This window comes from Pituophis catenifer, unplaced genomic scaffold (assembly GCF_029215685.1).
Source record: "Pituophis catenifer annectens isolate HBS135680 unplaced genomic scaffold, rPitCat1.0.hap2 SCAF_2, whole genome shotgun sequence".
Classification (NCBI taxonomy): Eukaryota; Metazoa; Chordata; class Lepidosauria; order Squamata; family Colubridae; genus Pituophis; species Pituophis catenifer.
This window is the reverse complement of record NW_027256882.1, coordinates 28,335,222-28,362,031: the sequence shown is the minus strand read 5'-3', so window position 1 is coordinate 28,362,031 and position 26,810 is coordinate 28,335,222. Positions and strand designations below refer to the sequence as shown.

The 26,810-nt window shown below is 44.2% G+C and overlaps 1 protein-coding gene and 1 pseudogene across 1 annotated transcript; one reads left to right on the top strand and one right to left on the bottom strand.

Annotated features, from left to right (window-relative positions):
* LOC139310043 (zinc finger protein 850-like) overlaps positions 1–26,810 on the bottom strand; it is a 218,579-nt pseudogene that overhangs the window by 101,641 nt on the left and 90,128 nt on the right.
* LOC139311961 (zinc finger protein 850-like) lies at positions 9,413–11,906 on the top strand. Its single transcript, XM_070936485.1, has one exon. The coding sequence runs from the start codon at positions 9,905–9,907 to the stop codon at positions 11,873–11,875; it is 1,971 nt and encodes a 656-aa protein (XP_070792586.1). The 5' UTR covers positions 9,413–9,904; the 3' UTR covers positions 11,876–11,906.

Sequence of the window (26,810 nt, the reverse complement as noted above, 5' to 3'; positions counted from 1 at the left end):
ACTGTATCAGCAGTTCCTTGGGCTGTTTGAGCTTCCTGGGTTGGTGCAGAAAGAACATTCTTTGTTGTGCTTTTTTGATGATAGGTGTCCATTTTAGGTCTTGAGATATGATAGAACGTAGAAATTTGAAGGTCTCTACTGTTGATACTGTGTTGTCTAGTATTGTGAGGGGTGGAAGTATGGGAGGATTTCTCCTAAAGTCTACCACCATTTCTACTGTTTTGAGTGTGTTCAGTTCCAGGTTGTTCCAGTCACACCACGAGGCTAGTTGTTCAACCTCCCGTCTTTATGCAGATTCATCATTGTCTCGAATGAGACCAATCATTGTTGTATCATCTGCAAACTTCAGTAGTTTAAGAGATGGATCATTTGAGATGTAGTCATTGGTATATAGAGAGAAGAGAAATGGGGAGAGCACAAATCCTTGTGGGGGCCCTGTGCTAATTGTACAGGTATCTGATGTGATTCTGCTTAGCTTCACCTGCTGCTTCCTGTCTGTTAGGAAGCTTATGATCCACTTACAAGGGTGTTCAGGTACCGCTACCTGGTTTAGTTTAGTTAGAAGTATGTCTGGAATGATGGTATTGAATGCTGAACTAAAGCTTATAAAGGGGACTCTTGCATAGGCCTTTGGAGATTTAAGATGTTGTAGGATGTAGTGCAGAGCCATATTAACAGCATCATCTGTCAATGTATATGAGTAGAGTACACAAACTATCTCCCTGTTCCTAGCCCAGCACTGTCACTCACCCTATCAAATTCAAATAGGTGCCAAATTTCTAAAATTTAAAATAGTAAAATGCTCAATATACTTAATATTAACTGATTGTTTTCCTTTTTCCCTGGTGTCACATGTTGGTGCACATCTTTATCATGTCTCGTTTTATTATGGTTAGACATTGGAAACCCTTCCAATGATCCCAAAGCCTCTGAATCTCTCTCAGGGCTATATAAAAATATGTGTCTTCTGCTAAATGCTTTATTATGTCCTAAAGCCATGATGGTGAACCTATGGCACACGTGCCACAGGTGCTGTCAGGTTTCGATGTCATCTCAAATAAATTGCACTCCCAAACAATTAATCTTTGCTGAAGTATTCCATTTATTGAGTACGACAGATCTGGCCCCGACTTAGTCGGAGCCGATACTAACCTTCTGACCCCCAAACTCTTCCCTTTTCGTTCCCCAATTCTCATCTTCTCATTGGCCATCTTCCAAGTCAGTCTCCTCAGCTTCTGACTTCATCCCATAGGAATGTTCCCCCCACCATCCCATCTCCTAGGGGATATTATCTACAAAGAAATAAGTAGGTGAAAAGTCAAGTCTCGTCTTTATATGGCAGCATCAGAATGCTGACAGGTGGCACACGGAGCCATATCTGTGGGCACGCGAGAATTGCCCTAGCTCAGCGCCAACTGATTTTCAGTCCTTCTGGGCCCACTGGAAGTCGGGAAATGGGCCTCTGAAGCCTGGGGAGGGAGAAAAACAGGCCTCATGGACCCACCGGTAACCTTTCTGCGTCACATGCCATAAGCGGGGGGGAGAGCGCAGGGGGATTGTGCGCGCATGCGCGGGGCCCGGGGGGACATTGAATTATGGGTGTGGGTGCACGTGAACATGACCTCCCTGCGCTCCCCCCACTTTTGGCACGCAACGGTAAAAAGGTTAGCCATCACTGTCCTAAATGGTCTTAATCCCATCATCCTGGAGCTGAAGGTCTTTTGTTTTAGCAATAGCAGTAGTACTTAGACTTATATACCGCTTCACCGTGCTTTAACAGCCCTCTCTAAGTGGTTTTACAGAGCCAGCATATTGTCCTCAACAATCTGGCTCATTTTACCCACCTCAGAAGGATGAGTCTGGTGAGATTCGATCTGCCAAATTGCAGGCAGCTGGCAGTCAGCAGAAGAAGCCTGCAGTACTGCACTCTAACCACTGCGCCACCACTGCTTTTATAGATAGGCTGGCCCAATCTTTCTTAATGGGCACAAAATGCATGCTGGGGGCTATTAAGAAAGACTGAGTCTGCCTTCCTACCTCTAAAAAAACACGTTTCTCCATTTCTCATTTAGGGAAATATAATATTCTGCCTTTTTAATATTTCCCAAAATATTTCATTCTTCTGGGGAGTGGTGCTGACTTTCTACAAATCATAAAAAGCTCTTTACATTTCCAACATTCATTTGAGGTGCCTTTATACATTCTGGACAATTTGTCCAGGGATAGATACACACATTACATCATCTTATCAAACTTTTCTTTTATAGTTTAATGTGAATTTTAGATCTTTCAGCCACATATTCTCCCATTGTTCAAGCATGATTTACATGCAAAGTTCTTTGCCCACTGAATCATAAAATGCTGTACTTAGTCATCCTCCATGTTCCACTACAGTTTATAAACCTTAAAAATAGCACTCCCTTGGAGTATCTTGACTTGATGGGCCTGGCAGGTCCTAAAATCTTGGGAGCCACAGAAAATCAGTTTTAAACTTTTGGGATGTAGAGAGGCGTTGATCTCTATCGAGAGTCAGCCCCTAAGATAGCAAATTCTGTCCAAAAAAAGAAAAAGATTCTGTCAATGACTACTTCAGCTTCAACCACAACAATACCTGAGCAAATAAGAGATACAAACTCAAGGTAAACTGCTCCAAATTCAATTGCCGAAAATATGACTTCAGCAACAGAGTGGTCAATGCCTGGAATGCACTACCTGAATCTCTGGTTTCTTCCCCAAACCCCCAAAACTTTAACCTTAGACTGTCTACTGTTGACCTCACCCCATTCCTAAGAGGTCTGTAAGGCATAAGCGCACCATCTTCCCTGTCCTAATGTCCCTTTTTACTCTTATTCTTTTCATGTATTCCAATTATGTTTATGCTTTTATAGGTTTTCTTATATATGCTTGACAAATAAAATAAATTAAAAAAAATGTCATGAACTTTCAGGGCTCAGCACGTAGCTAATCTTCGTAAGCTTAGAGGTATCACATTTCACTCTTTTGTTTGGGTCAGTTGCCAGAAGTCAAAAATGACGGTAGCATTTAATCAGTGAAAACATCCTGCAACCGCCTTAGATAAGAGAGGGGACAAGCGCGTTTTTCTGCCTGCCTGGAGATGGCGCTCAAACAGGCAACACCAGTGGCTAGAAAGCGGACGATACAGCATGCGGCGTCTGTGGTTGTGTTTAAGGAGTTAAAACCATCAAGTACTGCATTGCTAGAAAGGCTGGGAGGAGAGGAGACGCGCAGAGGAACTTCCTCTTCCGGATGGCTGATGGGAGGAAGTTGGTGTGCAGAGCGGCTTTTGTGCTGTTTCCATGGTGGAAGCAGCAGCTGGCAGGTGAGTGGAGGGCAGCAGGTGGGAGGAGAGTCCGGGAGCAACTTGGGCTGGAAGCGGAGAAGCAACTGGGCTGAAGCCTCTCAGCTGCTGCTGCTGCAGGTTCCTTCCCTCCCCAAATGGAAGCCCACTGGTGCTGCAGGCTGGGAAACTGGGGGCTGCAATTTCTGCTGGTGGGAAGCTTGAAAAAGTCTCCTTCGAATGCAGGTTGAGTCTTTGGGGCTGGTTTCCCTCCAGAGGGAGCTCCGTCACTGGAGGTTTGGAAGAGAGCTGGAAGAAACCTTGGAGGTCTTAATGACATCTCAGACAAATGGCTGTCCCGTCGGTTTAAAAGCCACCAGCAATGGAGCCCCCACAACCTCTGGAGGGAAGCCATTCCCGAAGAATCAACCTTCACTCAAAAGAGACTTTTTCAATCTTCCAGGCAGCAGAAAATTGCAGCCATTCCGTTCCACTGGCTAATTGTTCTCACTGATGGGATTTTTCCTTAATTCCAGGTGTTTTTCTCTCCTTGATTAGTTTCCATGCATTGCTTCTTGTCTTGTCCTTCTGGTGCTTTGGAAAAGAAGTTGACCCTTCAAGTATTGGAACACTGCTATCATGTCACCCCTAGTCCTTCCTTTCACTAGACGATTCATTCCCAATTACTGCAACCCACTAATTATCCCTTCTGCTCTTCTCTGCGCTCTTTATAGAGTCTCCACGCCTGTTTTATATTGTGGTGATGAAAAGTGGTTGCAGTAATCCAAGTGTGATCTTAATCAAAGCATTATAAATTGGTACTAATACTTCATGTGATCTCGATTCTATCCCTCTGTTTAGGCAGCCAGAGTTTCTCAGGCTTTTTGAGTTGTTTTCCCTTTGATTGATTGATTGATTGGTTGGTTCGATTTATATGCCGCCCTTCTCTGGAGACTCAGGGCGGCTTACAATGCCTTAAGCAATAGCCTTCATGCTTTTGTATATACCTGCTTAGTAGGGCTTTTGCCCCCCCCCCAGCGGTGTTCTTTTTTATACAAAGTTAGCTTATTGCCCCCACAATCCAGGCCCTCATTTTATCTACCTTGAAAGGATGGAAGGCTGAGTCAACCTTGAGCCTGGTGAGATTTTAATTTGCAGTAATTGCAGGCAGCTGGTGCTAGTAAACAGCACTTTAGTCTGCTGCGCCACCAAGGCTCTTGTATAAGATTTTCATCCATGGAATCCTTCCCAAGATGTCTCTTGGTTTGTTGAAATCAGCTGCTTTAAAGTCTAAGACCTTAGTTTGATTTTGCTCTATTGCTTGTGTCTGCATTATATTGAATTCCAGTATGACATGGTCACTCTTCCCCCAATTTACCTGCAACCCCCCCTATAATTTCCTCTCTGCTAGTAAAAATTTAGATCACTATAGGACCGTGATGGCGAACCTATGGCACGGGTGCCACAGGTGGCACGCGGAGCCATATTAGTGGGCACGCCAGCTCAGCTCTGGGGCACATGCGCGCACCGGCCAGCTGATTTTCAGGCCTTCTGGGCCCACCAGAAGTAGGGAAACAGGCTGTTTCCTGCCTCTGGAGGGCCTGGGGACGGGGTGGGGAAGGCCCATTTTTCTTTCTTACCTGGCTCCAGATCCTCTCTGTGTATCTGGGAAGGGCGAAAACAGCCTTTTCCACTCCCTTGGAGGCCCTACGGAGGCTGAAAGGGCCCATTTTCCGACTCCCGGTGGGACAGGAAGTGATGTTTTTTCCTGTCCCCAGCCTCCAGAGACTCCTAGAAAGGCTCCTAGATACTCCTAGAAAGGTTCTGTGCGCGTGCGACCCACCCCCATCCTCCCCTCTCCTGGCACGTGATGGCAAAAAGGTTAGCCATCACTGCTATAGGAGATCCTTAGTTCCCTTTTCTACCTTTTGGATGACAAGTTGTCATCTAGATTCATTAGGAACCTTTTAAGACAGGGGTGTCAAACTGGAGGCCCATGGGCTGGATGCGTCACATGCAGGCCACACCCACCCATTCTACCCACAAACGGGTAGAATGTCACAAAATATCACATGACGGCAACACGACATGGCAAGTTTGACACCCGTGCTTTAAGACAAAATTGGCCAGCCATTTTTCTGGAATGCTATAGGGTATCCTGCCTGAGAAGGAGATTGGACTAGAAGACTTCCAAGGTCTTTTCCAACTCATAACCTATTCTGTTACGGGCTTGCTATTCTCTTGGCAACCAAATTGCACTGATTCTGCCACTAGTTTTTTTCTAGGGTTTATGTTTTTTAACTTCCAGGTCTTGCCAAAAGCACGATATTTCCTATTGGTGCCGCATCCGGGTATTACGTCGGATCACCCCAACGATGCCCTTGAAGTGATGTCCCGGTGCCTGGAGGCCATACGGGTCTGGATGGGGAGGAACAGGCTCACGCTCAACCCATCCAAGACCAAGTGGCTGTGGTTTCCGATGTCCCGATATAGTCAATTGGTGCCATCACTGACTATTGGGGGCGAATCATTGGCCCCCACGGAGAGGGCTCGCAACTTGGGCATCCTCCTGGACTCACAGCTGTCTTTAGAAGAGCATTTGACAGCCGTGACTGGGAGGATTTTTCATCAGGTTCGCCTGATTCGCCAGTTGCGTACCTTTCTGGATCGGGACTACTTACGCATGGTCACTCATGCCCTCGTCACCTCCCGCCTGGACTATTGCAATGCTCTCTACATGGGGCTCCCCTTGAGGAGCACCCGGAGGCTCCAACTGGCGCAGATTGCGGCCGCGCGGGTGGTAATGGGAGCGACATGGCGCTCCCATGTAACACCTCTCCTGCGCGAGCTTTACTGGCTCCCGGTGGTCTTCCGGGTGCGCTTCAAGGTTTTGGTTACCACCTTTAAAGCGCTCCATGGCTTAGGACCTGGTTATCTACGGGACCGCCTACTACCACCAATAGCCTCCCACCGGCCAGTACGCTCTCATAGAGAGGGACTCCTCCGGGTGCCGTCAGCCAAACAGTGTCGACTGGCGGCCCCTAGGGGGAGAGCCTTCTCTGTGGGGGCACCTACCGTCTGGAATGAGCTCACCCCGGAGATACGGAGGATCCCCGATCTGTGCACCTTCCGCCACGCTGTGAAGACCTTTTTATTCCAGCAGGCGGGCTTGGCCTAATCTTTTCCCTCTTTTTAATATGTAAATTTTAATTTGTTTTTAAATTATTGGGGTGTTTTAATCTGTCTGGGCCAAAATGATTTAATTCGATTTTATTTGGTTTTTAAATTTTTTGTATCTATGTATTTTATTGTTTGGCTGTTCACCGCCCTGAGTCCTTCGGGAGTAGGGCGGTATACAAATCAAATAAACTAAACTAAACTAAACTAAACTATTAACCAGGTTCAACTCTACTGACTGTATTTTTTGGACTACAAGACGCACCTGACTAAAAGACACAACTGAAATTAGAAGAGGAAAACAACCAAAAAAAGTTTTTGGCCTACCTTTTTTCGGGCCTTTTCCAATCTTTTTTCGGCCTGTTTCTGGGGCTATTTTCAGCTATTTTGGGTGCTTTTTTCAGCTCGTTTTTGAGGCTTTTTTTGGTCCATTTTTGAGGTTTTTGGGGGCCATTGTCGAGGCTTTTTTGCCCGCTTTTGAGGCTTTGGGGGGGCTGTTTTGACGCTTTTTTGGTCAGTTTTTGAGGCTTTTGTGTCCCATTTTTGAGACTTTTTTTCTGGCCCGTTTTTCCGAAAAAACGTTCCTGTGGTTTTGAAGGTGCAGGAAAAGGAGAGACACCAACTTGGGTTCTGCCAACCGTTGTACATTTATGATGGCTGCAGCATCCCACACTCAGGATCCCCATTTGTGACCTTCTCAGCTAGATTCTGAAGCAAAATTAGTAGGGATGCCAGCAGGAAATTGCAAGTCGCAGTTTGTGGAACAGATGCAAGTTGGCACTGTCATGTGACATCATGCTTCATGACCGGCTGCTTAGTGACACAGAAGCCAGTCCCAACTGCACTCAGTAAGTCAGGATTGCTTGAATTGGGATGTCACCAGAAGGGGTTGTAGACAGCATTTTCTTCTCTTATTTGCAACTGAGGACTTTCATGAGCAAAACTGGTGCTTCAAATCTTGCAGAGGCTTTTGGCATCATTTCCTCAGTTCAAGCCCCACATCTCTAAATTTAGCTCAGAAGGTTTGACATTAACCATTTTGGGACATTTTGTCAGGCTGAAAACTCATGGAGCTTCCACATATATCATTTGTTGGTGTTTGTATCTGTATTTCTTTCTATATGCATATATCTGCAATTATATTATTTTTTTTTTATTGCAAAAGTTTTACAATTACATTTTCACCCCTTTCCCCCCCCCTCAACCCACCCCAACCTTCCCAACCTCCCTAACCCTCCCTAACCCTCCCCTCCCCCCGGACTTCCACACAGTATACTCATATCAAGTTAAAAAAAAAAAAAACCTTTGTATAAAACTTATATAAAACTTGAACCCCTCCCTCCCCCTTATAATTTTCTTTTTTATCTTCATTACATTAACATATTTCTATCTTAATATATCATTTTCAAATGAAAGCTATTTGATACTTCCTAGTTTGGTATTTGTTCTGAACATAATCTATCCACTTTTTCCATTCCCATTCATAAGTCTCTTGTGAACAGTCTTTTAGATATGCTGAGATCTTCGCCATCTCTGCAAAACTGGCCATCTTCATAGTCCATTCCTCGATAGTGGGCAAAGCTTCATTTTTCCAGTATTTACCTATCAATAATCTTGCTGCTGTTATCATATACAATATCAACTTTGTTTCACCCAATGTAAAACCCTTAACTATACCCAATAAAAACAGTTGTGGAGAAAATTGAATTTTTTTCTTTAACACATTCTGCATGACCCACCAAATTTTTATCCAAAAAGCGTTAACTTTCCTACAAGTCCACCAAACATGATAATATGTAGCATCTAAACAGTCACATCTCCAACATTTTGGCTGAACATTAGGGTACATACACGACAATTTTTTGGGGTCTAAGTGGTTGTAGACAGCATTTTCTTCTCTTATTTGCAGCTGAGGACTTTCATGAGCAAAACTGGTGCTTCAAATCTTGCAGAGGCTTTTGGCATCATTTCCTCAGTTCAAGCCCCACATCTCTAAATTTAGCTCAGAAGGTTTGACATTAACTAATTTGGGACATTTTGTCAGGCTGAAAACTCATGGAGCTTCCACATATATCATTTGTAGGTGTTTGTACCTGTATTTTTTCTAAATGCATATATCTGCAATTATATTAATTAATGAGCCTTGGTGGCGCAGCAGACTAAAGCACTATTAAGTAACACCAGCTGCTTGCAATTACTGCAAGTTCAAATCTCACCAGGCTCAAGGTTGACTCAGCCTTCCATCCTTTCGAGGTAGGTAAAACGAGGACCCGGATTGTGGGGGCAATAAGCTGACTTTGTATAAAAAAGAACACCGCTTGGGGGGGCCAGAAAGCCCTACTAAGCAGGTATATACAAAAGTATGAAGGCTATTGCTTAATGCATTGTAAGCTGCTCTGAGTCTCCGGAGAAGGGAGGCATATAAATCGAACCAATAAATAAATAAATATTATCTATCCTCAGTACATCCAGATATATTTGAGGATAACACTTTGCAGTGCCAAGAATCTATGATTGACCCAAGTCAACAACATAATTTCATGGTTGAATAGATATCTTGGTACTCTTCCATGTGTCAAATGAATCATGATTAATGTAAGAGATTATTGTAGCATTGTGGAATGTTTGCTTTTTTGTTGTAATGTATACTTTTTTCACATCTTCTGCAACCATTTTATACACAATTAAAGTTACACTTTTCTTTAAAACTTACAGACAAAGAGGATGGCAATAAGAGCACTCTGGACAACTGAGAATAACAAGCAACATTGAAAAGGAAATAAAATTGAGCCAGAAATCAAAATATATTCCATTTCCTTCAGAAAACCACACAATTCTGCTTTTCCAGCAGCTAATAGACAAAAGAGAGAAAATTAACATGAGATTTTGAGCTGGAAAAAGTAGAGGATACGAAACTCAAGGATACATTTCATGAAAAATCAAGGAAGATTATTTTTCACTCAGAAAAAGATGGAAATATTGGGAAGTTAGGTGGAAGGAAAAAGTCTTACTGAGCAGGGCACATAGGACAGACAATGATAGAGGCCTTTCTCTGGGAAGAAGCAAACAGCTTTAATCAAAGCACCACTAAGCAAGAGAGCACACATATTTTTGACCTCAAGAATATCAGTTGTGGAAAAGCTCCATAGATCTGACTATTGTAGAAAAAGCACAGATTGCAAATCATAGCTGATTAAACAAGAAGATCCCAACTGCAGAAAAGCCATACAAATTATCTGAATATGGCAAAAAGTTTGGTCAGAACAGCTTCCTTGTGGTTCATGGAACGACTCACACAGGAGAGAAGCCATACGAGTGCTCCCGATGTGAATACTTTAGTGAGCATGGCAACATGGTAATATATCACAGGACACCCATCACATAAGAGTGTCCAAATTGTGTGAAAGTATCATTGGAAATTACCATCTCATGAGACAACAAAGGACTCATACAGGAGAGAAACCCTTTGAATGTCCTGATTGTGGGAAAAGGTTCAGTCAGAATTCCAACCTGGTGAAACACCAGAGGACTCACACAGGAGAGAAACCATTTGAATGTCCAGATTGTGGGAAAAGATTCAGTCAGAATTCCAACCTGGTGAAACACCAGAAGACACACACAGGAGAGAAACCCTTTGAATGTCCTGATTGTGGGAAAAGATTCAGAAACAATTCCAGTCTGGTGGCACACCAGAAGACTCACACAGGAGAGAAACCATTTGAATGTCCTGATTGTGGGAAAAGTTTCAGTCACAATTCCAGCCTGGTGACACACCAGTCAACTCACACAGGAGAGAAACCATTTGAATGTCCTAATTGTGGTAAAAGTTTCAGTCACAATTCCAGTCTGGTGATACACCAGAGGACTCACACAGGAGAGAAACCATTTGAATGTCCTAATTGTGGTAAAAGTTTCAGTCACAATTCCAGTCTGGTGATACACCAGAGGACTCACACAGGAGAGAAACCATTTGAATGTCCTGATTGTGGGAAAAGGTTCACTCAGAATTCCAACCTGGTGAAACACCAGAAGACACATACAGGAGAGAAACCATTTGAATGTCCAGATTGTGGGAAAAGATTCAGAAACAATTCCAGTCTGGTGGCACACCAGAAGACTCACACAGGAGAGAAACCATTTGAATGTCCTGATTGTGGGAAAAGTTTCAGTCAGAAGTCCGGCCTGGTGAGACACCAGAGGACTCACACAGGAGAGAAACCATTTGAATGTCCTGATTGTGGGAAAAGTTTCAATCGCAATTCTGACCTAGTGACACACCAGAGGACTCACACAGGAGAGAAACCATTTGAATGTCCTGATTGTGGGAAAAGGTTCAGTCGCAATTCCCACCTGGTGACACACCAGAAGACTCACACAGGAGAGAAACCATTTGAATGTCCTGTTTGTGGGAAAAGGTTCAGTCGCAATTCCAACCTGGTGAGTCACCAGAAGATTCACACAGGAGAGAAACCATTTGAATGTCCTGATTGTGGGAAAAGATTCACTCAGAATTCCCACCTGGTGACACACCAGTCAACTCACACAGGAGATAAACCATTTGAATGTCCTGATTGTGGGAACAGTTTCCGTAACAATTCCAGCCTGGCGACACACCAGAGGACTCACACAGGAGAGAAACCATTTGAATGTCCAGATTGTGGGAAAAGTTTCAGTCAGAATTCCAGCCTGGTGACACACCAGAGAACTCACACAGGAGAGAAACCATTTGAATGTCCTGATTGTGGGAAAAGTTTCAGTCGCAATTCCCACCTGGTGACACACCAGAGGACTCACACAGGAGAGAAACCATTTGAATGTCCTGATTGTGGGAAAAGTTTCAGTGAGAATTCCAGCCTGGTGAGACACCAGAGGACTCACACAGGAGAGAAACCCTTTGAATGTCTTGACTGTGGGAAAGGTTTCAGTCAGAATTCCAACCTGATGAAACATCAGAGGACTCACACAGGAGAGAAACTATTTGAATGTCCTGATTGTGGGGAAAGCTTCCTTTGGAATTCTGAGCTGGTGAGACACCAGAGGACTCACACAGGAGAGAAACCATTTGAATGTCCTGATTGTGGGAAAAGTTTCAGTCAGAATTCCAATCTGGTGATACACCAGAGGACTCACACAGGAGAGAAACTATTTGAATGTCCTGATTGTAGGAAAAGCTTCCTTTGGAATTCCGAGCTGGTGATACACCAGAGGACTCACACAGGAGAGAAACCATTTGAATGTCCTGATTGTGGGAAAAGTTTCAGTCGCAATTCCCACCTGGTGACACACCAGAGGACTCACAGAGGAGAGAAACCATTTGAATGTCCAGATTGTGGGAAAGATTTCAGTACTAAGACTAGCCTTTTAAATCATGTGCTTATACACATGGGAGAAACCATTTAAGTGCCCCAAGAGTGGACGGTACTTCAGGAAACATTCCACCCTTATTGCACAGAAGAAAATGTGCATGGATTTTCCAAAGTGATGAGTGATGGTTCCCAAAGGGGCCGTACCAAAGTGGGGGGCCGGTGGGATGACTTAGGGGGGCATAAGAAGCAAGGGGGCAGCAGGGGGCACTAGAGGCAAAAGGGGGCGGCAGGGGGGCAAGGAGGGTGGCGGAGGGTGGCCCCCACCCTTTGGCCTGTGCCTCACAGCAGTTACCTCCTTGCAAGCAAAAAGCAAGAAAAAACAGCTCCTTTCAGCTTCAGCACAGGCTAATTAGCACAAGTTGATTAGATTGGCCTCCTGACTCTCTCAGCTGTTTTACGCAGGTCTCTGCTGCTTGCTGCAAAGAGTGTTGGAGCAGATTTTTTCCCCTTTTGCTAATCAAGCTATGCTGAAAACGAAACTGAAAGTAAAGCAGGCTCTTTGCTGTTTGCTGCAAAAAAAATTTGGCAGATGCAAAGGGAGAATTCTTTTTCTTCTTTTTCCTCACTAAAAAAGGTAGGTGCAAACAATGGGAAATTTAGGGCAGGAGAGGAGAGTTCAAAATTTTAAAACACAAAAGAAAAAAGGAAAGAAAAAGGCAAAAATAAAAATGGGAAGGGAGAAAAAGAAATGAAAGAGAAAGATGTTATACATATTTAGTATTGAAATATGAATAGTAGTAAGAAATAAATGGGAAATCATGATTGTAAAAGTGAAATGAATAATAATTGGAATATTTGTCTTTGTATTTTTGAAATCTAGACGATGATAAGTTTTCTTTTTTCTTTTTTTTAGAAATATAAATAAGTATAAACTGTAACAATTGAAATACCTTTAATGGTGTATGGTGGTGAAAGTTGTAGGTTGAATAACATTGTTCTATTTTTCATTAACAGCATTTTCACACATAATTTCTACAACTAGCATCCTTCTCTTTATTAACAAATTAACTTTTGGACTGACTCTTAACCATTTTCTTAGTCTCTCCACAGTTCTCTTTCTTGATGTTTTCCTCCCTTTTTTCCATTTCTTTAGCTTCTTCTTTTTCCTGTTCTTATATCTCCCCTTCAGCTTTTTTCCTTTAATTTTAACTCTATTACTTTTCATTCTCAATCTTACCCCATTTATTTCACTTCATATTTGAGATGTATTTTGGGTGTCCTCCTGGACTCACGGTTGAGTCTAGAAGATCATATAATGACCATGACCAGGGGGCCATACGCCCAGATTCGTCTGGTGCGCCAGTTGCGTCCCTATTTGGACCGAGATGCCCTACGCACAGTTACTCATGCACTAGTCACCTCACATATTGACTACTGTAACACTCTCTACATGGGGCTGCCCTTGAGGGCCACTCGGAGGCTTCAGCTGGTGCAAAATGCAGCCGGGCGGGTTGTGATGGGAGAATCCCGATACTCCCATGTTACACCCCTCCTGCGCGACTTGCATTGGTTACCGGTTGCCCTCCGGGTGAGATTCAAGGTGCTGGTGATGACCTATAAATCCCTACATGGCTTAGGCCCAGGATATTTGGCGGACTACCTGCAGCCAGCAATGACATCTCATCGCGCGGTCCACGCCCATAGAGAGGGCCTGGTCAGGGTGCCGTTGGCTAGACAGTGTTGGCCGGCGGCCCCCCAGGGGTAGAGCCTTCTCTGTGGGTGCGCCCACCCTCTGGAATCGACTCCCCTTGGAGCTCCGGTTGGCTCCTGACCTCGCACCTTCCGCCGCGAATTAAAAACTTGGTTATTCAAGTTCCACGACCTGGACTGATGGGGTTTTAAGGGTTTTAAATTTTAGTGGGTCTAATCAGATTTTAACTTTGTATTATGGCTTTGTGAATTTTATTATTGTCAGCCGGCCTGAGTCCATTGGGAGATAGGACGGCATATAAGCCAAATTAAATAAATAAATAAATATTTTCCCATATCCATTTTTATTCTATCACTATTGAACCCAGTGTAATCATCTTTATCTTTTTTCCCCAATTATTTCCTTTTCAATATTATCTCCTTGTTTCTCTTGCTTCTCATTCATTTTTTTTTGCAAGCTAACCAATTCTCTGCTTCTTTTTTTTTTTTAATTTATTTATTTAAAACAATACATCAAAAAAAAGAAATAGTCAAACAAATGATCGCGACAGGAACTTTACATGATATTTACATTTTCTACGGTATGTAGGCTTCAGTCAGATTTAACGTATATTAAACATAATCCTGGTTATACTTGACTTTTTGGACGTCTGTTGTTCAACCAAACGTACCATTTGTCCCAACATTGGAAATATACGGAGTCCTTTTGATCTCTCAATGCTTTAGTCAGTCTGTCGGCTTCCGCATAATCCAAAGTTTTCTCCAAAATCAAATCTTCATCCGGCAGGTCTTTCCCCTTCCAATGTTGGGCGAAACATATTCTTGCTGACGTGGTGATAAATACACACAGACACCATATATTTGTGCCTATGTTGTCTGGCCTAATGTTCAATAGATAGTACTCTGGTTTCAGAATTAGGTTATAACCTGTGATTTCCATGATCCATGCCTGTATGATTTTCCAGAATTCAGTCGTCCTGGAACAGGTCCACCACATGTGGAAATAGGTGCCAATCTCCCCACACTTCCAACAGTTTGGTGAGAGATTTGAATACATTTTAGAAAGATGAGCAGGTGGAAGGTGCCATCTATACAACATCTTGTACACATTTTCTTTGTACGATGTTGCCCACAGGAATTTCATATGTTTAAGCCAGATTTCTTCCCATTTTGTCATATCAATTGGATAGCCAATATTTCTCCCCCAGGCAATCATAGAGTCTTTAACTATTTCATCCCCTATCCAATAGTCTATTAAAAGGCCTATACGTTATAGCTTCGAGTGGGACCAGCCAAGAGGGGATTGAAGAGTAAAATTTACCCTTAATTTTCCTCAAGGACTCAATTAGAATATTCCTCACATAATGTCCTGCAAGGCACCTGTGCTTTGGGATTTTGTTTTGCCAAAGAAAATAATGCCAACCTTGATGTAGCCCCTCACCTTCCAAGATCAACAACCTCCTTCTTCTCAACAATATCCAATCCCTGATCCAGACTAAATTTGCGGCCTGATAGTAGTATTCCCATTTTGGAACACCAAATCCTCCTCTTTCTTTAAGCTCTTGAAGCATTTTAAGTTTGATTCTGGTTTTTTTATTTTGCCAAATGAATTTATTTATTTTTATTTATTTATTTATTAGATTTCTATACCGCCCTACTCCCGAAGGACTCAGGGCGGTGCACAGCCAAACAATAAAAACACATACAATACAAAATTTAAAAATAGAATAAAATCAAATTAAATAATTTTGGCCCTGACAAATTTAAAACCCCAAACTTTTAAAGCCAATTTAAAATTGAATATATAAAATACTAAAAGATATTTAAAATTTTAAAAATCTTTTATAAAAGAGGGGGAAAATTAGGCCAGGCCGGCCTGGTGAAATAGTAAGGTCTTTAAGGCGCGGCGGAAGGTGCGCAGATCTGGGATCCTCCGTATCTCTGGGGGAAGCTTGTTCCAGATAGTAGGTGCCCCCACAGAGAAGGCTCTCCCCCTGGGGGCCACCAGTCGGCATTGTTTGGCTGACGGCACCCGGAGGAGCCCCTCTTTATGGGAGCGTACCGGCCGGTGGGAGGCTATTGGTGGTAGTAGGCGGTCCCGCAAGTACCCGGGTCCTAAGCCATGGAGCGCTTTAAAGGTGTTAACCAGAACCTTGAAGCGCACCCGGAAGACCACCGGGAGCCAGTGCAGCTCACGCAGGAGGGGTGTTACATGGGAACGCCATGTGGCTCCCATTACCACCCGCGCGGCCGCACTCTACACCAGTTGGAGCCTCCGGGTGCTCAAGGGGAGCCCCATGTAGAGAGCGTTGCAATAGTCCAGGCGGGAGGTGACAAGGGCATGAGTGACCGTGCGTAACGAGTCCCGATCCAGAAAGAGACGCAACTGGTGAATCAGGCGAACCTGATGAAAAATCCTCCCGGTCACGGCCATCAAGTGCTCTTCTAAAGACAGCCGTGAATCCAGGAGGACGCCCAAGTTGCGAACCCTCTCCGTGGGGGCCAATGATTCGCCTCCAATAGTCAGTGATGGCGTCAACTGACTATATCGGGACGTGGGAAACCACAGCCACTCAGTCTTGGATGGGTTGAGCCTGAGCCTGTTCCTCCCCATCCAGATCTGTACGGCCTCCAGGCACCGGGACATCACTTCAAGGGCATCGTTGGGGTGATCCGGGGTGGAGATGTACAGCTGGGTGTCGTCAGCGTACTGATGGTACTCCACCCCGAAACCATGGATGATCTCGCCCAGCGGCTTCACATAAATGTTGAACAGGAGAGGCGGGAGGACCGACCCTTGCGGCACCCCACATATGAGGGGCCTCGGGGTCGACCTCTGTCCCCCTGTCAACACAGACTGTGACCGGTCAGAGAGAAAGGAGGAGAACCACCGCAACACAGTGCCTCCCACCCCCAACTCTTCCAACCGGTGCAGCATGATACCATGGTCGATGGTATCAAAAGCCGCTGAGAGATCTAACAGGACCAGGACAGAGGAGCACCCCTTGTCCCGAGCCCTCCAGAGATCATCAACCAACGCGACCAATGCCGTTTCCGTGCTGTACCCGGGCCTGAAGCCCGACTGGAACGGATCCAGATACATCGTTTCATCCAGGTGCTGGGGGAGCTGTTGCACGACCACACTCTCAACAACCTTCGCAACGAAGCGAAGGTTGGAGACCGGACGATAATTTACCAACATTGCCAGATCCAGGGAAGGCTTCTTGAGGAGAGGCCTCACCACCGCCTCTTTCAAGGCGGTGGGAAAGTCGCCCTCACTCAGCGAAGCGTTTATAATCCCCTGGAGCCAGCCTCGTGTCACTTCCCGGGAAGCCAGTACTAACCAGGAAGGACACGGGTCCAATAAACAAGTGGTCGCGTTCAGTCTACCCAGAATCCTGTCCACGTCCTCAGGGGTCACAGGATCAAACTCATCCCAGATAACATTCTCAAGACCTGCCCCTGTCTCTCCCCCTGAGACTACCCAGTCGGAGTCCAAATCTTCCCGAATCTGAGTGATTTTGTCATACAGATACTGAACAAAATCCTCGGCTCTACCCTCCAAGGGGTCCTCCCGCGCTTCCTGGTGGAGCAGGGAGTGGGTCACCCTAAAGAGGGCGGCCGGGCGATTATCTGATGATGCAATAAGAGCAGCAAAATAACTACATTTCGCTGCTTTTATCGCCACTAAGTAATTCCTAATGTGGGATCTTACTAGTGTCCAGTCAGATTCAGAAAGACTGGCCCTCCAACTACTCTCTAGGCGTCTTTTCCGGTGCTTCAACTCGGTAAACCAAGGAGCCAATTGAGATCGGTGCCGGATCAGAGGCCGCAAAGGCACGACCTGATCCAGAGCACCAGCAGCCGCCCTATCCCAGGCCGCCACCAGGTCTCCAGTCGAGGCGTGTGCCAGAACCTCAGGAAATGGCCCAAGCTCCGTCTGGAATCTGTCAGGTTCCATCAGGCGCCTGGGGCGGAACCATCTTACCGGCTCCGCCTCCCTGCAGCGGGGTGCAGCGGTTCGAAAGTCGAGACGAAGGAGAGAGTGATCTGACCATGACAAGGGTTCAGTAACTATATCCCCTATATCAAGATCCCTCAACCACTGTCCAGAGACAAAAACCAGATCCAGCGTGTTTCCCCCTGTGTGGGTAGGGCCATGAATTAACTGGGTCAGGTCCATAGCTGTCATGGAAGCCATGAACTCCCGAGCCATCTCCGACGTCTCACCCACGGACGGCAGGTTGAAATCCCCCATGACCATAAGCTTAGGGGTATCAACCGCCACCGCGGCGATGACGTTGTGTAGCTCGGGCAGGGCTGTTGCCACGTGGCAGGGAGCCAGGTACGTGATCAGCAAACCCATCTGAACCCCATGACCCCATTTCACAAAAAGGGATTCACAGCCAGCCGTCTGAGGAACAGTGGCCTCCCTCGGTCTCAGACCTTCTTTAATGATAACCGCTACCCCCCCCCGCCCCTCCCCTGTGACCTCGGCTGATGGAATGCTTGGAAACCTGGCGGACACATTTCAACGAGGGGAACCCCCCCCTCCTGGCCCAACCAGGTCTCTGTGATACCTGCCAGGTCCGCACCCCCCTCCTGAACAAGATCACAGATGAGGGGGGCTTTATTTACTACGGACCTGGCATTGCACAGCATCAGCTGAAGGCCTGGGTCCTGAGGGTCCATGCAACCTGAGGAGCGAGTAGAGCCTTGGGGGCCGGAGCACACCACCGCTCGTAGACAGCGAGTGCGCACTCCCCTAACACGATATGGCCCCCTGCTCCCGCCATATCTACCCCTCCCACCTACAGTACTGATGTTCAAAAAACTATCCGGACAAGCTCTAACCCCCCCCCCTTGATCCCGGGTCCCCCATCCCCCACGCCACGCTTCACTGCCAGACCCGACCCTCCCCCTTGTGGGTTATCCCCCATACCCACAGCCCGAATTCCAATCTGACCCTCCCCCTCCCTGGGACCCCTTAAAAATTTGACTAAAAATTTCATTAAAAAAACCCTCAATCCCCTCGTTTTCACATGCCACCTCTCTGGGTCCCAAAACCCTTCCTTGAGGTGGGCCCTCGATAGTGAGGAGGGCCACATCTGCGAGAAGGGGGAATCTCGCAGCGCAAGAAGATCTGCAGTCGTATACATCTCCAAAATGCAGTGATGGAGGCCCAAAGCTCAGACAGGGGACTTCACAAAAGATGTAACACAGCCAATTGTTCATCGATGTGCTGTTGGTATCTCAACTGTCCTCCCACAACAGCAGGAGGGTCCTAAATTATCTCCTCCAATGGGGGCGACCTCCGGCCCACCCTCTCACGGCGGAACCCCACGGGGCCGTAGATTGAAAAAGTTCTCCCACAGACAAGAGTCATGATGTAATAGAGGACCCCTCAACAGTTGCATCAGTTTGGCTGATCATGGTCGGAAGAAAGATTTATCAGTCTATCAGTCAGTCTATGAGTCACGCCAGGGGCAAAGATGGAAAATCCTTGGCAAAGTCTTATACTCAAGATCATATTCGAGTAAGTCCCGATGAAAAAGGGAAAGAAGGGAAGGGGAAGAAGGAAGAGGGGAAGAAAATGGGGGGGGGGAGAGAGAAAATTCCCTCAATTAGGGCGAATAATAAGCCCATTTAAGCGGACACAGTACCTGGGAGGGGGAGGAGAAAAGGGCTGGTATCTATGTGACGGAAAACTCCTCTGTCGCCCCCCCAGCCCTACATTCCTCAGATAGTTCAGTTCTTCCGGGATAACAAATCCGAACCCCAGCCTCCATTGGATGTCACAGGGGGCCTCCAGGTCCTCTACAGCTGCCAAGATATCCCGGGAGGGGGTCTTTCTTCTCCGGTCCTAGGCCCGTTATGCTCCTCTCAGTTTTCACCCTCTAGCAGGAATTTAAGGACATAGTAGTTTAGTTTTTTAAAAAAATTATTATCCAATCTAGCTGGTGCTGTATAGAATAGGTATATCCATTTTGGGAGTACGTAAGTTTTTATAATTGCTATTCTACCTAGTAGGGATATCTGCATGTTCTTCCACTTCTCTAGATCCTGACCTGTTCTCTTGAGAAGGTTCAAATAGTTGTCTTCTTTGATTGTGGAGCATTTGGCTGATATAATAATACCTAGATATTTTAGTTTATTTACAGTTTGGAACCCCAAATTCGCTTCTAATTCTTTCCCTTGCTTTACTGTCAGATTTTTGGCAATAATTTTAGTTTTTTCCCTATTGACTTTTAATCCCGCCACCTTACCATATTTTTCTATTTCCTGGGTCAGACACGGTCCCGATATCAATGGATCTTCTAATATATGCTTCTTTATTTCCCTTAAATGCCTCCCTTACTTTTTGAAACATCTCCCTTAGTCTCTCATATTCATCCTCCCAATTCTCCATATTTTCAATTTTAAAAGGCTAGGATTTTTAAGCTTATTCTTTTCATTTCCATATGTGGGGGTGAGATGCTTTTCAAGGAGCCACAAGGGGGGCTGAGAGCAGAGTCATTCTGACAGTCTTTTAAAATTGCTTGGAAGACCCATTTTTTCCTAACAATAATGTATACTTTGTATACTTTGTAATAAAAGTATACTTTTGTATACTTTGGAATAAAACGTATACCTGGAAAAAGTACTTGCAAAACTTGGACAGAAGGAAAAGGAAGGCAGGACTGGACTCATAATCAGTAGCTAGTAGTTCATTGTTATCAGTGACTCCCACTGATTCTAAACTCATTTTAAGACTGGGATTGGTGACTACTGAAATATTCAACATTGGTCTCAGAAATCTTTGATTTGAACTATCAAATCATTGATTTGAACTTTGATTTGAACTATGGCAAGAAAAATTGTAAAATGGGGCAAAACTCACTTAACCATAATAATTTCTAGATATTTTAAGTGTAGAGAATTCAAGTGTTGAGAATGACCCATTATTTCATCTCTTTTTGCACACTAGGTACCACTATTTGATTTCCTTTCCTTTTATTCAAATAACAACAGAAAACCCAATACAGTTCAGTATGAATTGGCTTTCCAGTCCTTCCTTGATGCACTTTTTCACATTGGTTATCTAGTTTAAATGTCAAAGGAAAATCAATGATATATTTTTCAGACCTTTGGAGGATCACACTGTCAATTGTTCACACTGCTCAAGCAAAACTAACAGGTGTGAATTAAGTTTTAGCTAAAAAATGGAGCTTTAATTCCAGAAGTCCATTCTTTAAATTTGGACTTCTGGAATTCAAAGGCTCTGGATTAAATGGTACTTCAGACAAAAGATGGAGAAGAGTATCTTGCTTTTAGACATGATAATAGCTGTCTAGAAAGGTGAGTTATGAGCTATTTTGTCAACATCAGAAATTTAATTTATAACCTGTTAAAAATGCAAAGAGGAGTTCAAGGAGCAAATAAAAGACCTTCATGTTGGGGTTGGTTCTGGACCAAATCTAACTTGTGGGGCAGAAACCAGCTCTCAGCCCTCCTTGTGACTTCTGGAAAAGCATCCCCCCCCCACAATGCTCCACCGCCTGAGGAGGTAGGGGAGGGCTGCAGGTTGATCCCAAGAGGGTCTGGGAATGGGTGTGAATTCATCCCACAGCCCTCTCCATCCCCTCCTCTGTGAAATTGCTTTCTCCCACTCGCTGGTGGTCAGCAATTTCAAAAGGAACCCCCAGCTGAGAATCACTGCTCTAGATTGGTTGATTGAGGGGATTTCTCTAGCGTTAACTAATAGTGTTAGCTATCTTTGTTACAGGGATAAATTTGTATTGGAGCAGCCTGCAGACCTCCCAAAGGCTCTGCGCACCCTGTTTTTGCAAAAAACGGGCCGGTTTTTCACAAAAACGGGACATGCGGGGCAAGGCTTCAGGAGGCCAAAATGGCTGTATTCCATGTATTTTACTGTTATTGTCTTCCTTAGTGGGTCATGCAAACCGCTATTCCGAACAATGCTATTTATAGGGGGTGGGGGTGGGGGCAGTGGTGGGTTGCCCCAGTTCTATAGAACCGGTAGTAAAACTGGCAGGAGGCCCCGCCCACTGACCCCGACATCACCAAAACGCTTCTGTGCATGTGCAGAAGAGTGCGTGCATGCATGAGCGAAGTGAGCGTTCGAGGCCCCACTGCAAACCGGTAGTAAAGGTAAGTAGAATCCACCCCTGGGTGGGGGGCACTGAGGATGAGTTTGTAGTACCAAGGGGGCGGTGGACTGAAAAAGTTTGGGAACCTCTGACCTAAAGTGATAAGTGTAAAGGCTTGAATTTTAAGTCCAGCTGAGAATTTGACTCTTCAATTTGACCAGAAAGAATTTGCTTGATTGTTTTTGTCATCAAGTATTTCATAGTATTAGATGGGAAGGAGGAAAGAAAAAATTGGAACATGTTAGTTTGATAATGGCTGTCTGGCTGGCCATCAGCAGCAGAAGTTGCTGGGTATTTATTTCTGCAGAAATTGTGCAATTCTGCAAAAATCATTTTAGGAGTGTTCTCTGCATTTTTATCATAATCAATGAGAGAAATGCCACATGCAGAGAACCAGCCTTTCTCTCCCTGGGTATCCTCGAGATTTTCCACCCCAGAATTTCCCAGGCAGCATCTCTTCGGGATAAGAGAGCTCAGGCTGTAGTTAGAGGTTGTGGGTCCTCATGGAAGGAGAAAACAAGAGGAAAGAGAAATAGTTTATCTTTTCCTAACAATTCATTGCACCAAGCATGTCTGCTCAGGTTGTGAATGAGGCACGCAAGTGGAAGAAACCAGATGAATAGCAAATATATTGGGGGAGTTTGGGGCAGTGACAAAAGCAGTGTAAAATTTCAGATGCAAAGGCTACTCTGCCTTGCATGTGACCTTCATGGAGAAGAGCTGTAGGAATATTGAGTTGAGAAAAGGGATTGTGTTTTTGAGTACAGGATCTCCAGGTTCATTCGCAACTCCTGTTGTGATCTCCTTCGCTTGGAGGTTCCTCCTTGTTAGTCTTTGATGGCTGGGAGGTGTGAGCAGAACCAAGGGATTGATACTTTGGTGGTTCCCCCCTTCGTAGGGAAATGTGAGGAAAAAAATTGTACAGTAGATGTTTCATTTCTAAAACAGCATTGCATAAGACTCCTGAATAGATTTTGAGGGGGGGAAAGGAAAGTGTCAGCATTTCTGTAAACATTGGGACAATGTAATGCAACGCTCTCTTCCCAACACATGGGAGACCTTTCCTGTTCTTTCATTTCTCTCCCAGGACTCCTTAATTTGTTTCAAAAATTCCTTCAATTAAAGGGGAACATTATTTCTATCAGTGAAAGTGATATTTTAGCTATGCAGATGGATTATCCTGATTTTGCTGGGATTGGAAGACACCAAAGAATTCCAAGATCTTTCATTTCACCAACAAGATTCAAAAAGACAGGTTACAATGTTTTTTAGTAGATCACATTGCATCTGATCCCTTTGAAGGATACTCGATGACCAGGAGCAGATCAGGACTGGCATGTGGAGAAACCAAGATGTAACTCAATGGTCGGTCTGGATAATCCCTGGAGACTTTCCATGACTGAGAATAGGATACGATAGGATAGGATTGAATGGAAATGAATTCTTTATTGGCCAAGTGTGATTGGACACAAGGAATTTGTCTTTGGTGCATATGCTCTCAGTGTACATAAAAAGATAAGATCCATTTGTCAAGAATCATAAGGTACAACACTTCATTAACAGTCATACAGTCATAAGTGGGAGGAGATGGGTGATCGGAACAGTGGGAAGATTAATAGTAATAGTAATTCAGACTTAGTAAATAGTTTGACAGTGTTGAGGGAATTATTCGTTTAGCAGAGTGATGGCATTCAGTAAAAAACTTCTTGTGTCTAGTTCTGGTATGCAGTGCTCGATAGTGTCATTTTGAGGGTAGGAGTTGAAACAGTTTAGAGGTCTGTAAATATTTTCACAGCCCTCTTTTTGACTCATGCAGTATGCAGGTCCTCAATGGAAGGCAGGTTGGTAGTAATTGTTTTTTCTGCAGTTCTAATTATCCTCTGAAGTCTGTGTCTGTCTTGTTGGGTTGCAGAACCAAACCAGACAGTTATAGAGGTGCAGATGACGCACTCAATAATTCCTTTTTAGAACTGTATCAGCAGTTCCTTGGGCTGTTTGAGCTTCCTGGGTTGGCACAGAAAGAACATTCTTTGTTGTGCTTTTTTGATGATAGGTGTCCATTTTAGGTCTTGAGATATGATAGAACCTAGAAATTTGAAGGTCTCTACTGTTGATACTGTGTTGTCTAGTATTGTAAGAGTGGCAGTATGGGAGGATTTCTCCTAAAGTCTACCACGATTTCTACTGTTTTGAGTGTGTTCAGTTCCAGGTTGTTCCAGTCACACCACGAGGCTAGTTGTTCAACCTCCCGTCTTTATGCAGATTCATCATTGTCTCGAATGAGACCAATCTCTGTTGTATCATCTGCAAACTTCAGTAGTTTAACAGATGGATCATTTGAGATGCAGTCATTGGTATATAGAGAGAAGAGAAATGGGGAGAGCACAAATCCTTGGGGGGGCCCTGTGTAATTCTACAGGTATCTGATGTGATTCTGCTTAGCTTCACCTGCTGCTTCCTGTCTGTTAGGAAGCTTTTGATCCACTTACAAGGGTGTTCAGGTAGCGCTAGCTGGTTTAGTTTAGTTAGAAGTATGTCCGGAATGATGGTATTGAATGCTGAACTAAAGTCTATAAAGGGGACCCTTGCGTAGGCCTTTGGAGATTTAAGACGTTGTAGGATGTAGTGCAGAGCCATATTAACAGCATCATCTGTCAATCTATATGAGTAGAGAACACAAACTATCTCCCTGCTCCTAGCCCAGCACTGTCACCCACCCTATCAAATTCAAATAGGTGCCAAATTTCTAAAATTTAAAATAGTAAAATGCTCACTTAATATTACTTAAAATCACTTAATATTAACTGATTATTTTCCTTTTTCTCTTTCCTTGGTGTCATATTTTAGTGCACATCTTTATCATGTCTCATTTTATTATGGTTAGACATTGGAAACCCTTCCAATGATCCCAAAGCCTCTGAATCTCTCTCAGGGCTATATAAAAATATGTGTCTTCTGCTAAATGCTTTATTATGTCCTAAAGCCGTGATGGTGAACCTATGGCACGCGTGCCACAGGTGACACACGGAGCAATATCTGTGGACAGGCGAGAGTTGCCCTAGCTCAGCACCAACTGATTTTCAGTCCTTCTGTGCCCACTGGAAGTCGGGAAATGGGCCATTTCCAGCCTCCAGAGAGCCTCCAGAGGGATGGGGAAAGCCATTTTCGCCCTGCCCAGGGTCCAAGAAAGCCTCTGAAGCCTGGGGAGGGAGAAAAACAGGCCTCCTGGACCCACCAGTAACCTTTTTGTGTCACATGCCATAAGTGAGGGGGGGAGCACAGGGGGATTGTGCGCGCATGCACGGGGCCCGGGGGCACATTGAATTATCGGTGTGGACGCATGTGAACGCGACCTCCCTGCGCTCCCCCCACTTTTGGCACGCAATGGTAAAAAGGTTAGCCATCACTGTCCTAAAGGGTCTTCAAAATTTTGTCTAATCCATTATATCTTAATTCTAAGCCATACTCATCTTTATCTCTCTGGTATCTTGATTTTATTTGCCGATAAGTCCACCAATCTAGGGTTATACCTTGGTCTCTCAGAGCTTCATTTGATTTAATGTTTCCCCCTCCATCGACGATGTCTTTGTATCTGCACAATTTCTCCATTCCCCACCTGTTGGGGTAAATCATTGCCTCTACCGTGGAAAGCCAGTTTGGGACTTTTGAATAGTATCTCTGCCTAATCCCCACCCACGTTTGTATTAGGGAGTCCCTGATTTTATGCCTGTGGAAATAGGTTTTCTTTTTATTGTCTTTGTCCCATAGATATGCATGCCACCCTTTCTGTAGGTCATGTCCTTCTAACACTAAGATTCTCTTATTCTCCAAGGTGATCCAATCCTTTATCCATATCAACTTTGCTGCTCTGTAATACATTTCCCAATTTGGGAGTCCAAGTCCTCCCGCATTCCTTTTTTCCTGTAGAATTTTAAGTGAGATCCTTGATTTTTTTCCCTCCCAAACAAATTCCCTAACGGTCTTATTTAATTCTGAAAAAAAAAAATTCTCTAAAATTACTGGTAAATTTTGATATAAAAATAAAATCTTGGGGAGAATGTTCATCTTAATTGCCGCAATTTTGCCTATAAGTGATAATTTGATCTTTTTCCATCTAACCAGATCTTGTTTTAATTTATTAATTAATGGAGTATAATTATCTTCTTTTAGAGATGAGCACCTTTTGGTTAGCCAAATTCCTAAGTATTTTATTTTTGGGACAACTTGTAGGCCCAAAGTTTCTTCTATCTCTTTCTTCTGCGTCTCAGTTACATTCTTAGTAAGTATTTTGGTTTTAGATTTGTTCAATTTAAAGCCTGCCACCTCTCCATATTTACCCAATTCCTCTAATACTTTTTGTCCAGATATTAATGGATCTTCTAATATTAGCGCCACGTCATCCGCAAAGGCTTGCGTTTTATAAATCTCTTTTCTAATTCTTAGGCCTTTGATTTCCTCGTTGTTTCTAATATTTCGTAGCAAAACTTCCAGAGCCAAAATGAATAATAGCGGTGACAGGGGGCACTCCTTTCTTGATTTGAAAAATTCTTGTCCTGTCTCCATTTACTAGAATGCTCGCCCTCTGATTATCATAGATAGTTTTTATCATTTTTTCGAAGTTTTGCCCGAATCCCATTATTTTAATTTGCTTGGTCATAAAATTCCAATTTAGATTGTCGAATGCCTTTTGGGCATCCAAAAAAACTAAGGCCAACTGCTTTTCTGGGTGTTCTTCATAGTATTCTAGAGTATCTAGTACAACTCTCAAATTGTCCCTAATTTGTCGTCCCGGGAGAAATCCATTTTGGTCTTTATGAATCCAATTATTTAATATTTTTTTGGTTTTTTCTGCCATTATACACATAAATAGTTTATAGTCAGTGTTTAGAAGCGAAATTGGTCTATAATTTTGGATTTTTTTTGGGTCGGCACCTTCTTTCGGCAGCAGTGTAACATGAGCTTCCCTCCACGAGTCAGGAATTTTTGAGCCCATCAAAACCTCATTGAAAATTTCCATTAATTTGGGTTGTAGAATTTCTTCCAATTTTTTGTATATTTCTCCTGGGAATCCGTCTGGGCCAGGTGATTTGTTGTTTTTGAGTTTGGAAAGGGCTTTTTAAAACTCTTCAGTTGTTATCTTAGCATTTAGCATCTCCTTCTCTTCCTCCG